The 14,713-nt window shown below is 49.5% G+C and overlaps 1 protein-coding gene across 1 annotated transcript; it reads left to right on the top strand.

Annotated features, from left to right (window-relative positions):
* Positions 1-1,628: 1,628 nt before the first annotated feature.
* Positions 1,629-6,249, top strand: LOC104477322 (T-cell activation Rho GTPase-activating protein-like). The gene is made up of 14 exons (XM_086747940.1): positions 1,629-1,660; positions 1,757-1,876; positions 2,058-2,225; positions 2,548-2,589; positions 2,758-2,842; positions 2,947-3,000; positions 3,228-3,294; positions 3,676-3,851; positions 4,046-4,207; positions 4,292-4,401; positions 4,566-4,761; positions 4,977-5,094; positions 5,392-5,537; positions 6,184-6,249. The coding sequence occupies exons 1-14, from the start codon at positions 1,629-1,631 to the stop codon at positions 6,247-6,249; spliced, it is 1,542 nt and encodes a 513-aa protein (XP_086604066.1).
* Positions 6,250-14,713: the final 8,464 nt, after the last annotated feature.

The raw sequence follows: 14,713 nt of genomic DNA on the forward strand, positions 1-14,713 counted from the left end.
TCCTAGCGGTGTCATAAATATGGACTTTTTGTGTGTGTCTTCATTATTTATTGGAAGAAGTAAGTACTTGGAGGTAATGCATCTTGCATAATGCATTAATATATTTTAAAAATCAAAAATATCACACTAGACTATCATTTAAAATTATGATAGGGCTTGTGAATTAATTAGGACAATATTTGTTGCAGAAAACAGTTAGTACATAATCCTTATTACACATGGCACAATTGAACATGTTATAGGGTAAGAGCATTGCCACATCTCCCTTCAGTAGCAAGCAGGGAAGAGTTGATATTATGGGAATAACACAAGGTCAGCTCCAGATCTGCAAAGGTGCTCTGGCATGCACTTGCCCAGGCAGCAAGCAGAGGCAAGGCTCTCACTGACGATTAAAGACTTTTTTGTCCCTGACCTGCAGGAGACCCAGACCATGGCACAGATGTGGACTGAGAAACCAGCCTGCGCTGCTGTTGGCCATTGTCTTCAAGGTGAGCACATCAGACCTGCAGCTACAGGAGCTCCTCGGTGGCCTGGAGTGTTCAGAGAATCGCCTGGAGCCTGCAGACTTGGAGGACATCCTGCGAAGGATACCGTTCAAGCTCCTTGTCAAAAACTTCTACTATGTGGGATATTACTTTGGACACTTGGGGTCAGATGTCTGTGCTGTGTCCCCTCCCAACATCTTAGGCACCACCAGCCTGCTGGCTGGCGGGGCAGTCTGAGGAGCAGAAGAACCTTGGCGCTGTGCAAGCACCGTTCGGCAATAACTAACACATCCCTGGGTTCTGCAAGATGTTTTCTGCCCAGCCGCAAACACACAGCCCCACACAGGCTACTCGGAAGAGTAGGGCTCGTTGTACGGTCACATGTTGGGCCTTACATTGCTCCGTCTTCAATCTCCCCTGGCCTTTACCAGGCTACGGCAGCACTTCCAGCTGGTCTAGGTTCTTCCCGTCCTCCTGGGGCATGGTGGTCCTAGCAAGAGCAGCCTTCAGACATCTTGGGGCCTGGAGAGCTGGGGGAAAGGCCCAAAGAAAGAAGAGGTCCCCTGAGTGTAAGAGGGTGCTGTTAGGTCGGGTGGCAGGGGATGAGCTCAGGGCGGAGTTGCAAGGCCCCTCCAGAAGGGAGATGTGCCTGAAGCCTGGAAGAAAGCAACCAGCACATGGTCTGATGAGCAGTGCAGTGGAAGAAGTGGTTGAGCATGGGGGCCCAGGGAGTGGTGCCCAGTGGCAGCAAGAGTAGTTGGAGGCCAGGAAGCAGCAGTGAAGGCCAAGGCAAGGGGCCTTGTGAGAAGGTGGAGGGAGGTGGTCCTTCCCCTCTGCTGTGTCCTGCTGCAGGCTGCCCAGTGCATGGCAGACATGGCTGGAGTGGGGCGGAGCCCAGGGCCAGTGCGCATGCAGGGCCCCTCCCACTTTCCGTTAGGCTCGGAATGTTGGTCACTTGGAGCCAAAAGGCACCGGAGGTGGCAGGACATTGCTGTGCTGGCAGGGAGCAGCGCTGGGAGGAGTCAGGCTCTGGCCGAGCAGGAGCGAGCTGGCACCTGCAGCAGCGGCCAGCTTCCCATCCTCGCTGTGGGCAGCTGAGCCACGTCCTTGGTGCACGGCGAGGGTCCTCCTGTCCCGGGTGGGATGGGCCAGGCCAACTGCTGCTGTGGCTCCAGGTAAGCTCCACCTGCGTCTTGGTGGCACACGGGCATGGCCAAGCCCTGCGGCTGCAGCAGTGGCGTTTCTCATGCCCACTGCTCTCTGCTCTGCAGGGAGGCTCTCACCGATGTTGAGCCGGTGCTGAGCACGGACGTGCGGCTGACGCGGGGCCGCAAGAGGCATGAGCGGCGCCTTCTCCTCCTCCAGGAGGAAGTGGTGATGGCCAAGTTCCAGTAAGAGCCTCAGAGCCCAGCTGCCTTTCCCCCATCCCTGGCCCCGGGAGAAGGCCAGGGACACCCTGGCACCCGCCCTCAGGACCACCACCTGCACAACGCACCAATGGCCGTGCCCAGGGCAGGTGGGGGACCTCCAAGAGGCCACGTCCAGCTGACTGCCTGCCTCTCCTCTCTGCAGACGTGGCACCACCCTGCGCCCACAGCTCCGCCTGGCCCTGGACCAGCTGTGGGTGCTGAGCGGCGCAAACGAGACAGCGTGGCAGGAAGAAGAGGAGGAAGGCAGCAATGAGGACAGCACCTCCCTCATCTTCATCTGGCCCAGCGGCTCCTGCCTTGTCACTTTTGAGTAAGTCATGGTGCCAGGGCACACGGCCGGGCAGGAGAGGTTGCGAACCATGCCCACGCCATCCAGGGAATGGCTTCTGGGCTCTGTGCAGAGCCTGGGCAGGGAGCAGGCAGCCCGCTGGCAGGGAGGGCTGGGGGCATTTCCATGTGGTGCTTCCCCTGGTCCCCTTTTGGACCCCAGAAGGGAAGGCCAAAAGGAACTGTTCTGGCAGGACAGAAGGAGCCAGGGCTTGGGCAGCAGCTGTGTCCTGCTCCACGGGGCTTCGTCCTGCAAAGACTGGGGGGCAGCGGGGCCTGATGCTGGTTCTCCCCTCTTTCTGCAGCTCGCCGGCGCTGAAAGAGCTGTGGGTGCGCACACTCCTGGGGTGAGCTGGGAGGACGCTGCAGGTGCAGCCGGACGGGGGAGCACAGCTCCCCAGCTGGGGAGAGGTGCCCCACGGCTGCAGGCAGCTCTCGGGCAGAGCTGCTTGACAAGAGAGAAGAGGTGGCTGGGGGCTCAGCCAGCTCTCTCCCTGTCCCGTCCTGGTGCACAGGACTGCAGATGGAGAAAAGAGAGCGCGAGTGACCCGAATCCCCTCACTCAAGGTCCTCAAGAAGGAGCTGAGGCGCCGCCATGCCGTGAGTGACTCTCTGGTCTGGGCTCTGTCCCCGAGCGCTGGTCCTCCAGCTGAGCAGCAGAGGCATCGCTGCTCACCATCTTCCACGCCTTCTCTCTTGCCCAGTGGAGGACATTGAGCGCCAGGAGCCTGGAGAGGCTGATGGAGGGCCAGGCAGAGGTGAGAACGGCTGCCTTTCCCCTGCCTCTGGCTGTGCCGGGGTGCCAGGGGTGTGCAGGGAGTGGGGTGAGCTTGTGCAGGAGGGAGGGAAGGAAGAGAGGGAGAGAGCCTGGGAGGGCAGAGGGTCCCAGCTCTGCCGGCGCTCGGGCTGCTGGTGCCGGGTGGCAGCTCGCCGGTAGCCCTTTCTGCTACCGGGCTCCTTTTTAAGCGCAGCCTGGTTCTTGCAGGCTGATCCCAAGCAAGAGGCTGCGAGGGTCCTGTCGAGCGATGGAGGGGCACTGTGTTGCTCAGCAGGTGAGTTTTGGGAAGAAAGGCAACCTCCTGCAAGCGGTTGAACTGTGCTCACTTGTCCCTTGAGTGTTGCCCTGCAGGATGGACAGCCCAAGGGAGGAGGTCAGCTGGAGGAGCAAGGATGCCCGCTGTGCAGTGGCCGCTGGACACGGTTCTGCAGGAACACAGAGCCTCTGCTGCTGCCCACAGCTTGGAGGAGGGCATGCTGAGGGCTGGGCTGGGCTGTCCTGGTGGCCTGCTGTGCTTGGGGCTCCTGGCTCCCTGCGCGTCCTGCCACCCTGCTCAGTACCACGCTGCAGGCAGGGCAGGCCGGGGCACGGCAGGCTCCAGGAGCGCTGGCCTGCAGTCTCCATTGACGAGCTCTTCCTGGGTGTTCCTTTGCAGCAGGAGGGAGCAGCAGGAGGAGGAAGAGGGGGCTGCCCTGGCCCTTTGCTCTGTGGCAGAGCCCGGTGGCTGCCCAGGCACCAGGGCAGGCGGGCTCCGGCTGCAGCAGGGCACTCTTTGGGCAGCCCCTGGAAGCCCTCTGCGGGGAGGACGGCACGCTGCCCCAGCCCATCCAGGTAAGCCAGCCTGGACAGGGCGTCCCCAGTCCTCCAGATGCTGGGTAGAGGTGCTGGGTGTCCCCAGGAGTTGCGGGGACAGGGAATTGGGCTTTTCAGCCCCAGCAAGGAGCCAGGTGTGGGGCAGTGCTCTGGCCAGCGCTGCTGGAAGGCAGCTCCTCAGGCAAACAGCAGTCCTCCTGTCTCTCCTGCAGGAGCTGCTGGCTGTCCTGCAGCAGCAAGGGCCCTCCACGGAGGGAGTATTCCGCAGAGCCGTTAGCGAGAGCGCGCTTCAGGAGCTGTGGGAGGCCATGGACCGTGGTGCAGACGTGGACCTGGCAAGCCAGTCTGTGCTGCTGCTGGCCGTCGTGTTGAAGGTGAGCCCTTCTGCCCTACCGCTGGAGGAGCTCCTGCTTGGCCTGGAGTGTTGGGAGGCTCAGCTGGAGCCCTTGGCGCTGCAGGACTTCCTGCGACGCATCCCCTCCAAGCTCCTGGTGAACAGCCTCTATGAGGACTGGATGGCAGCCATGCAGAAGAGCACCAAGGAGGAGAAGATCTCCGAGCTGAAAGCGTAAGCGTGGGCAGCAGCCTGCCTGTTGAGCAGGAGCCCTGACCGCTGGCTGAGAGCAGCTGGAAAGCTGCGCAACATGGCCGCTGGCTGCCAGCTGCCTTGGGCAAGCCTGGGGGAGGGCTGCCTTGGGCAACTTTGTTAAGCTGGTGTTCGTGTTCCCTCAGGGTGGCCGAGAAGTTGCCCCGGGCCAACCTCCTCCTCCTCAAGCGGCTGCTGTTCCTCCTGCAGCACATCGGCCACAACGCAGCCACCAGCAGAATGAACTGCAGCAACCTGGCCATCTGCGTTGGGCCTAACCTGCTGAGCCCGCCCAACGAGGACCAGCTCCTGCTGGAGGCCATGCTGGAGGAGACGGAGAAGGTACGCTGCATGGACGGGCCGGCTGCAGCCTTCGCGTCCCATCAGAGCTGGGCTGCTCAGAGGTCCCTGGATGCCTCCTGTCTTGAGCAGATGCTGCTGGGGTAGCTGCCTGGAAGAGCGGCCCCACAGCCACAGCCTTCTGCGCAGGAGCAAGGTCAGGCTGCTTGGTGCCTTTTCAGGCAGCTGTGTTGAGACCAGGGGCTTGATGTGTGCAGGTGAAGGTGCTGGTGGAGTTCCTGACAGAGAACTGCAGGGAAATCTTCGTGGAGGAGACAACGGAGCTTGCCAGCCCAGCAGCCGAAGAGTCACCAGACCCCATGGCGAGATGCAGAGGTAAGAGGAGGGACTGACGGTTGTCACAGGCTGGGGCCAGGGACACCAGAAACCTGGGCGTTGCTTGTGGCGGGTCTGGGCATCCAGTGTTGTCCTCTCAGCCTGGCTTGTCCGTGGCCTCTGTGCGGCCGCTGCCTCTCGGGGCCTAGACGGTTTGCTCTGCAAGACAAGTCCAAGCCTGCAGACAGGGCACTGGAGGGCCGAGAACATAGGCAGTGCAGGGCTTTGGGTGGGTTTGGCTTTAGCTGTCTTTTACTTCCAAGAAGTGATTTTGTTGCACGTGCTTTTCCTTCCTAGATCTGCTTTCGGAAGAGCAAAGTGTCCCTGCTGTCCCAGCAGACATCGAGCACGAGGCAGAAGCCTTGCTGCACGCACCCCAGTCTCTGCTTGGTGTCCTCCAAGAAGCTGGGGGAGAAATGGAGGCGGAGTCTGAAACAGGGGAGGTATGTCAAGTCCCGAAATGCTGTGAGAGCGTGTCTGGTGTAGGGGGGCAGTTTGTGATGAGGCCGAGTCACTGCTGTGCTTGTTCCTGGCAGCTGAGCTGGGTTGTGTTTGGGTTATTCATCTGCCTCTTCCGGGGTGCCAGGGGTGTGTGGCGAGTGGGGAGAGGGGATCATGCAGTGCCACTCAGGGAGTGGAGAGATTTCAGTTGCTAGCAGGAATGCTGGTATGTCCTCATTGGCGGTGCTGGCTGTAAACCTGTCGTGCAGGTCAGAGAGCCCAGGAGGGCACATGGTCCCAGCTCTCTTCCAAAGTCTGAATTTACCATGACCTGAAGCAAAATCATATAAATGAATGATTTTTTATATAGGTACCTAAATATTTATATCCTATGTTAGTAGTCTTCATATTTTCAGATTCCTGTAACACCTATGCCTTTTACAGGGCATCATGTACCCCTTTTTCTGCCACTCAGACAATGAAATAACCATCCATCCATTTTTCCATATAACTTTTAAAAACAGCTTTTGTTTATTGTAAGTAGCAGGAGCTTTTTGTCCTCTCTCCTGACAGGACAGAGGCAATGTTAACAGTAATAAGTCTAATTTTTCCTCCTTCTCTTTGTATTTTTTCTTGTGGGGTCTGCAGCCACCTTTTGACTTCTCTGGCAGCAAATGGAAAGCTGAGGGTTCTCAGTGCTTCCATGTTGGGTGACAAACTGAATGACAGTGGATTGTGTGATATGGAAATCTTAGGTGTTAGCACAAGGTTGTTGTTACAAAGACAGGCACAATCCTCAGAAAAATGACTGGGATGCTTAGTTTATCTTTGAAACTTTCACCATCACAGCTCTATTGGCAAAGCCTGCTTCTCAGTGTGTTCCCTTTATTATAAATGGTTTCAATTAACTATTAGTTACATGTATTAGCTAGAGCAGGTAGTGCTACCTGTGCAGAAAGCTGTCAGCATTTCTCTGTGTGGGCTCTGCTTTAGGCTGGTCACAGCCTTGTGAGGCTGTATTTGCTGGTGGGGACATTTCCCAAGGCTGGTGTCAGCCCCTCTCTGAGCCCTGTGGGAAAGCGTCAGCAAAAAGGATTTTGCTGTTCTCAAGAATAAGGAAAGAGGAGAATATTTAGCTTTTGCCCATGGTAAAACCCTTACTTCAGTTTACTCGAGATCTTCAGCCTCACCCAGCATGAAGTGATGGTTTAACATTTAATGGTGAGACAAGTGCCGTACCGAGACGCTGCTCTGAGCTTGTCCTGGTTCTGCTGCAGTTTGCACGTTATCACCAGAGGCTGACCAGGATTTACCAGCTGAATTCTCTGACTCCTGAGTGAATTCAGTGCAATGAAACATCTCTCCTTCCTCACTAAGGTGACTTGCTGCTGAAACACAACACTGAGCTCAACGGGACTCTGTGCAAGTGGTTCTTCACTACCATGAGCTGAGGAAGCACCGTTCAGACCTTGTAGACCGGCAATTGTATCCCAGCTAATTGTGCATTTCCAGTGATCTCCACCTTATATTCCCCATACCAAGTTGCATTTGAGAGGACTTCTCTCTAATGACCTATGGATCATTGCTACTTTCTCTACAAATTAGTATTTAAAACTTGCTGGATCTTTAAAATAAATATATATTGTGGTTTTGCAGATTTTTTTTCCCCTGTAAGAATGAGCAGTGCTGCCAAGAATTGGTATATGGCATCTGTATATATGCCTGAAACATCTTAATCGCTTTCAGTGTAATGATTTTTAAAAAACTTATATAGATATGAGCCAAAACTGAACCTCCCCTATATGATCTCCTTTTATTGTAGGACCTTAACATATTAGAGAGGGAATTGTGCAAAATTTGGGATTGTAATTGTGGGAGTTTGTGGCCATTTGATTGTTGGCAGTTTATTGGACCATGCAAAGTTCAACTTGATTGCATTTATTTTGAAGTGTTTGAAGAAGAGGACAAAGAATTTCAATCTTCTAATGCTTCTGTGGCGTCTTTGCAAGTTTTTATCTCTCTGCTATAGCTTTGAAACTTTGCCTGCAGAAATCATGTATTGTTTCCACTAGAAAGACAGCTAAAATATAGTTTGTTTGTGAATGTAAAGCATGGCAAAACAGCATTTGGGCAAATTCATAAATATAAAGCTTTGTTTTTTCTAGTTGGCCAAGTGTAAAGGATGAAAAATTACTGACTAAAAAAAATATACCGTTGAATATTTTCTACTCAGTGTGCACAGAAACTTCATGTGCTACTGCAGCGTTTGCTATATTGCAGTTCCTCCAAGAAAATTTCCTGTGTCTAAGGATTTTTGCACATGGATTTTCTTATTTTTTTTCTTATTCCTGTATATATAACAAGCAGTATGGATCTTAATTCCTGAGAGGAAGAGATTTATGCAAAATTCAGCGGTATTAGCTGACCCATTTCTTGTTGAGAACAGGTGGCTGAAAAATTAAGAAATCAAACTCCAAATTAATTTGAGCTAATCAACTGATTTGGTGTCTGATCAGCACAAATTATTTGACCCTGTGATTTTCATGGTTGCTAGGTAGCTAGTTGATGGCATTCCTGAAACTATAGGTATAACATGATGAATAAATCTCAGGCCAATAGATGTGTTTGTTATCAGTTACACTTGGAAAAATCTCTGATTTCTTGGCCTGTGGAAGGAATGTATGCAGGCACACACAGCTATTTATCTCTGAGGAATGATTTGGACTTAGAAAAGATGTCTTGTAATGCCAAAGGTACATTCCTTTCCAAAGCCATTACAGTTTATCAGCAAAATTGTGCAATAGAGTCAGTGGTTGCTCAAAATACTTGTATAACACCAAGCAATGTTTAATTTTACTGTTGGGGAGGAGCCCTCAGGATGCAAATGGGCCTTAAAGATGGTGCACAAGGGGGAAGACAATCTGGGTATGTTCTTGTGATTTTGTCCTGGAGAGAACAGGAGTGGGGAGGTAACACGGAGTTGTGCTGGTTTTATTTAGTGAGGAGGGGTACCATGGCAGCTTCTGTAAGAAGCTGCTAGAAGTTGTCTCCCCTTTGTCCAGTGGACTCGCCCAGGCCTAGGGCGGACCCGCTGCTGGCTAAGGCTGAGCCAATTGGTAGCAGAATGTTCCCTGATAACGCCTCTGCGATAAAGTATTTAAGAAGGGGGGAAATTTAAAAAAAAAAAAAAAAAGGAGAGAAGATGTGAAGAAACTGAAGCGGGGGCAGAGAAGGGGAGGCACGGGCCTTGTGGGCCTTCCAGGCCTCACCCTGTGGCCTCCCGCCGGGCAGCTGACTGGGTCTGATTCGGCTGGGCCCGGCTGCAAGAAGTGGAGAGGAGAGGAGATATGAAGAGATCCTGAGAGGCGTCTGCCTGAGCCGACTGTGAAATTTTTTTTGTGAGAGGAACAGCTGCAGACACTAAGGTCAGTAAAGGAGGGGGAGGAGTAATGCCGCTCCCGGCAGACGCCCCCCTGCAGCCCGCGGTGAGGCCGGCTGTGTCCCTGCAGCCTGAGGAGGGCCTGCGGGGGCAGCCGTTCCAGGGTGACTGCACCCGGTGGAAAAATGACCCACACTGGAGCAGTTCATAAAGGACTGTAGCCCGTGGGAGGGATCCCACGCTGGAGCAGGGGAGGAATGCGAGTTCTTCCCCCGAGGAGGAAGCAGCGGTGTAAAGCGATGTGTGATGAACTGACCATAACCCCCATTCCCTCCTCCTCCCCACGGTGCCGCTTGAGGGGGACTGGGGGAGGGCTGGGGTGGGGGTTAGAAATAATTGAATATAAAGGGAAGCTCGGGAGGAGGGAGAGGTGAGGGGAAGCTACTTTGTTTTCTTTCTCATTATTCTGCTACGGTTTTAATAATAAAAAAATAGTTTTCCCAACTCGAGTCTGTTTTGCCTGTAACGGTGACTTCAAGGATCTCTCCCTGTCCTTATCTCAAACCTTGAGCTTTTTTTTTTCTTATATTATCTCTTCCTGTTCCCTCTGAGGGTGGGGGGAGAGAGAGAGACTGTATAGTCTGGTCCTGAGCGGAGCTAAACTATGACAGGTATTTTGAAAGAAAATGTGCTAGTTGGTTTTCATTTGTTGCTTTTGTAATTATTTTTACTTAATGTTTTGTTTAGTGACATAGGCAGAAAAGTAAGAATGCATTATTGGAATTTGCTGCTGGGACAAATTTGGGAGCATTTATCTGTCTGGGGATGGAGGAGTAGCAGGCAACAGGATGGAACAGAGCTGTTTGTACTAACAGAGGAGTAATGCAAAAAGTAACGGGTGTTTGTTACTACTACATGTAGTCTGGTTGAAAATTAGAAGTTACACAGCTGTCAGAAAAAAATGAGGTTTTGAAGTGACCTTCCTGTAAGGGTAGTGGAGGAAAAACTATTCTTGAGATAGAGGTTGGTCAGCTAGCATCCTTATGTGCCTGTGTTCCCAGTCACGCTGTCTGAACTCCCTGCGTGACTACCCAATACTTTGTGCTTTGGAGAAGAAACACAGGTAGGAAAGTTGGATTTTCCTTTGCAAGCCTATAACAGAGTAAGCCAAGAGTAAATAATATACTTAGGGAATGTAGCTGCCAAACTCTCTCTCTACACAACATGTCTAAGTTATTTTATTCAGAGATGTTTTATTAGCCAAGTTTATGTAATGTTTTGCCAGAGTGGCAAAGGCATGGACAAATACTGGAATAACCTCTGAAAATTTATAATATCATAATCCTTTGAACTTTGTGTGATATCATGGGATCTCAGCGATTTCTCAGTAAAAGTTTTTCAAAACTTAAAATAGCAAAGAAATGTTCCCCGCCCCCTGCTCTGACTTATGCTAAAGTACATTACTATTCTTGTCGCTTTTAAAAAGCAGTCCAGAAGCTTACTCTCCAGTGCTTTATGGTCAATGAATTTGTGTGCCAGGGAAAGCCTTTTAATAAGGAGAGTCGGGCATCGTCACCTCTACTGTCGATAAAAAGAGGGGGAATTTTTGTCATGTATTTATTTAGTAGTCAGCATCTTTTATCAAGTATCTGTCATTAATACGGAAAAAAATTAAATCTCTATTGCTTGTTGAACACATTTCAAAGGTATTGGCACCAATATGATTTAAGCAAAACATTAATGTGAAATGTATGTCTCTCTCCTTGGTTGAATAGGGATAGACAATGCAGAGACAAATTTGGATGTTTTGCTGCTTTGAAGATCAAAGGACTGATAGATGAACTTGGGCAAGTGAACAGACCTGTTGAGATGGGAAAAGCAGAAGGAAAAAGATTTAAGGCAGAGATTTTTTTTTTTAATTTTATTATTTCTTCTAGTAGTTTCTCATGGCATACTGGAGGCCATTGTAGGATATGGGATCTATTCTTCTTTGCGTGATCCAACCACACTGAAGTTAATATACTGGAGAGAGTTGAGGGTGGGAAAAAGTGTATAATGTGGTGCTCAGCTCAGGGACTCTGTTAGGTGGGGCAGAAATGTCTGAAAATTGAAATGCAGTTTTTGGATATTGTGACACATAAGACTGAGTCTTGTTTGAAGACTGTTAAAAATGTTCATTTGTTCCAAGGGGCTGTTTCTGAATGTCCTAGAGCTTTGGTTCCTTGGCTACAAAATTAGATTATTTATTTCTCCATTTTCCTTTTTTTCCTATACTTAGATTGTTACCGAAATCCAGAATAAAACTCCTTAACAGAATGAGAAGTTAAGAAGCAGGCACTCCTTTATTGCAGCGCTGGGCACATGGGGGATCGCTCTACCTAGTGTGCGCACCTGTTCGATCAACAGCGAAGGTTAAATACACACCTGTTACACATATTCACTAGATTTCTGAGAAATATTATACATAAACATTAACTTTCCTGGAAGTCATTGTAATATTTCCCCACCCACGTGCGCATGCTCAGTCTTTTGAGTCGAGGGTCTTTTGGTGGTCTTGGGGGTCGTCAGAGTGCCCCCTCCTTGAATTCGCTGGTCGAACTCCTCCTTGAAATCTCCATATATGGTCTTGAGCACAAGGTCTCAAGCACAAGTTGTCCTTGAAACTTTCTGGCTCCAAAGTGATGGCTCAGGGCCTATTTTCACAGGTGGTGTTTGGGACCTACCATTGTTCTAACACGCTTCTTAACTACCCCAGACATGCTAGACTTAACTTCTAACAAACGGGATATTGTAATACCTCTAAGATTCCCACTCCCTCTAAGGACAAATAGATTTCATATAAAATTTAACCTATGTATCTACAGTTCTATAGTTAACAAAAATTATCTTATTAATCCTACCCATCTCTACTGATTAGGATCCTCGATACCCAGATCGAGATGGAAAAGGTAGGGGGTTCTCTGAGGTAGGGGTGTCCTAGCAGCAAACTGGTGTCAATTACAGTTTCCTTAATTTAAGGTTATAATTTTGTAACTACTGTTGATTCTCAACATTCCTATATTCTACAATTTACTTTCAATCTCTAATTTTGCAACAAGATGGTAACAGGGAATATTTTTGACTTTGTGAATATACTGTTACAATGAGGCCATGGTTGAAGCTGTGATTTCTACATGCCATTGTACTACAATATTGTCATATTTTCAGATGTTTATGACAGTGATGAGGGGGAATTCCCACATGGTCATTGTAGAATGGAAACCATTTTTGGGAAAAAAAAAAAAGAAAAAAAAAAGAAAAAAAAAAGATCATAGAATCACAGAATAGTTTGGGTTGGAAGGGACCTTTAAAGGCCATCTAGTCCAGCTCCCCTGCAAGGAGCAGGGACATCTCCAACCAGATCAGGTTGCTCAGAGCCTCATCCAACCTGGCCTCGAATGTTTCCAGGGATGGGGCATCCACCACCTCTCTGGGCAACCTGTTCCAGTGTTCCACCACCCTCACTGTAAAAAATTTCTTCCTTATGTCCAGTCTGAATCTACCTCCTTCGATTTTAAAGCCATTACCCCTTGTCCTATCACAACAGGCCCTGCTAAAGAGTTTCTCCCCATCTGTCTTATAAGCTCCATTTGAGTATTGAAAGGCTGCAATAAGGTGGAGCTTTCTCTTCTCTGAGATACTGAAATGTGTGAGAGACTGAAGGCCATGTATTAATTTCTTAAGCAAAAACATCTTGTTCTACAGTCAGAGTTAATAACCGAAAGTGCCGTCCATCAAGCCTCTTAAATATTGACTCCTCAGATTGATTCTCTGTACTCATTCATTTGAGCATTAGACTAGCTTGTTTTATACAGAAACCTCCCCTTGAAGGACTTAACATTTGATCGTGATATTAAAACTGGTTGCAGCTAGGTAGAAATAAGATTTTTTTAAAAGGAAGAAAATGAAAAAAAAAAAAACGTCCCTCGGTTTCTGTGAACTAGAGACATGAGATCTAAAATCATAAGAACTAGAAAAGGTAGAAAACATCCGAACACTAGGTAAGACCTCTGGTCTTCATTTTGGCAGTAGCGCACTCACTTCATCCTTGCTCACCAAAATTACCTAACAGCCTTTCCAGATATAGTAGCACAGGAGGTTAGCAGGTCTCTGCAAAAGGATATTTTACTGAACTTCCTTGACAACTTGGCCCTTTCTGTATTTTATCTCTGGTCCATGACATAAATTCTTGTCTGTAAAGACAAGAATACTCTTTTCAGACCACTGTATGTCACTACAAGGTCAATTTTTTTGCTCCCTCACAAGGAGATGGTATGGGGGCTAGAGCTGTTAGGACTTTCTGTACAGCTAAGTTTTCTAAATCAGCAGTTTTCACTTGATTTGTCTCTGACTGCTTAATTTCTCATCCTTAATAGGACAGCCAGAGATGAGCAAACAAACAAAAAAACAAAACAAAAAAAACAAAACAAAAAACAAGATGAGCAAAACAAAAAAAAATTGAGACCAGCCCTGAGGAGAAGGACTTGGGAGTGCTGGTGGATGAGAAGCTCAACATGAGCAGGCAGTGTGCACTTGCGGCCCAGAAGGCCAACCGCATCCTGGGCTGCATCAAGAGGAGCGTGGCCAGCAGGTCGAGGGAGGTGATTCTCCCCCTCTACTCTGCCCTGGTGAGACCCCACCTGGAGTACTGTGTCCAGTTCTGGAACCCCCAACATAAGAAGGACATGGACCAGCTGGAGAAGGTCCAGAGGAAGGCCACGAAGATGATAAAAGGGCTGGAGCACCTCTCTTATGAGGACAGGCTGAGAGAGTTGGGGCTGTTCAGCCTGGAGAAGAGGAGGCTCCGGGGAGACCTGATAGCGGTCTTCCAGTACCTCAAGGGGGCCTACAAGAAAGATGGGGAAAGGCTGTTTAGTAGGGCCTGTTGCGATAGGACGAGAGGTAATGGTTTTAAAATAGAGGGGGGTAGATTTAGATTAGAAATTAGGAAAAAATTTTTTACAATGCGAGTTATAGAACACTGGAACAGGTTGCCCAGAAAGGTGGTGGAGGTGCCATCCCTGGAAACGTTCAAGGCCAGGCTGGATGAGGCTCTGAGCAACCTGATCTAGTCAGGGATGTCCCTGTTCCTTGCAGGGGGGTTGGACTAGATGACCTTTGAAGGTCCCTTCCAACCCTAACCATTCTATGATTCTATGATTCTAATACAAAATGTGACAACACCATTCTATAACATTAGCCAACATGCTATCCTGTAGCGATGGTTTCAGCACTATTCTTATTTTTTCTGAGCTGTGTCAGAAATCTGCAGATACAGCTGCAGATCTGGCCATTTTTAATTTTAAATAGGACGTTATTCTAATGTGGATATATGGGTTAAAGCATGCCAGGGATGACTGAATGTGCTTTGAGCCCTCCTAAGGAACATAGAGCTTTTAAAGCTACTGGGAAAACAATTTCACAGATTTTCTACAAGCAACAAGAAAACTTCAGAGTTCAGCCCAAAACAGAGGTTTTTGTGTGGGTGTGACAGAGGAAGCACGGTCTGACCTGCACATCCACTCTCTCTCGTGGGCTAAGAGCCTGCTTGGGTCTGTGTTGCCAGGGCCGTGAAAGGGTGAACCCTGGTGAGCACCCAGCCCACCAGAGATGAGAGGGAGCATGAGGTCACCACTTTCACGAGGCTTTATAATGCACCTGAATGGAAAAATGCAGGTTTAGTAAAGACTCTGTTTTAACTAATGTTAATGTTCAAGAAATATTGCAAGCTACCTCTTGCTCATGTAAGTACGTAAGGTT

The sequence above is a fragment of the Chlamydotis macqueenii genome, chromosome 1 (assembly GCF_036417535.1).
Source record: "Chlamydotis macqueenii isolate bChlMac1 chromosome 1, bChlMac1.mat, whole genome shotgun sequence".
Lineage (NCBI taxonomy): Eukaryota > Metazoa > Chordata > Aves > Otidiformes > Otididae > Chlamydotis > Chlamydotis macqueenii.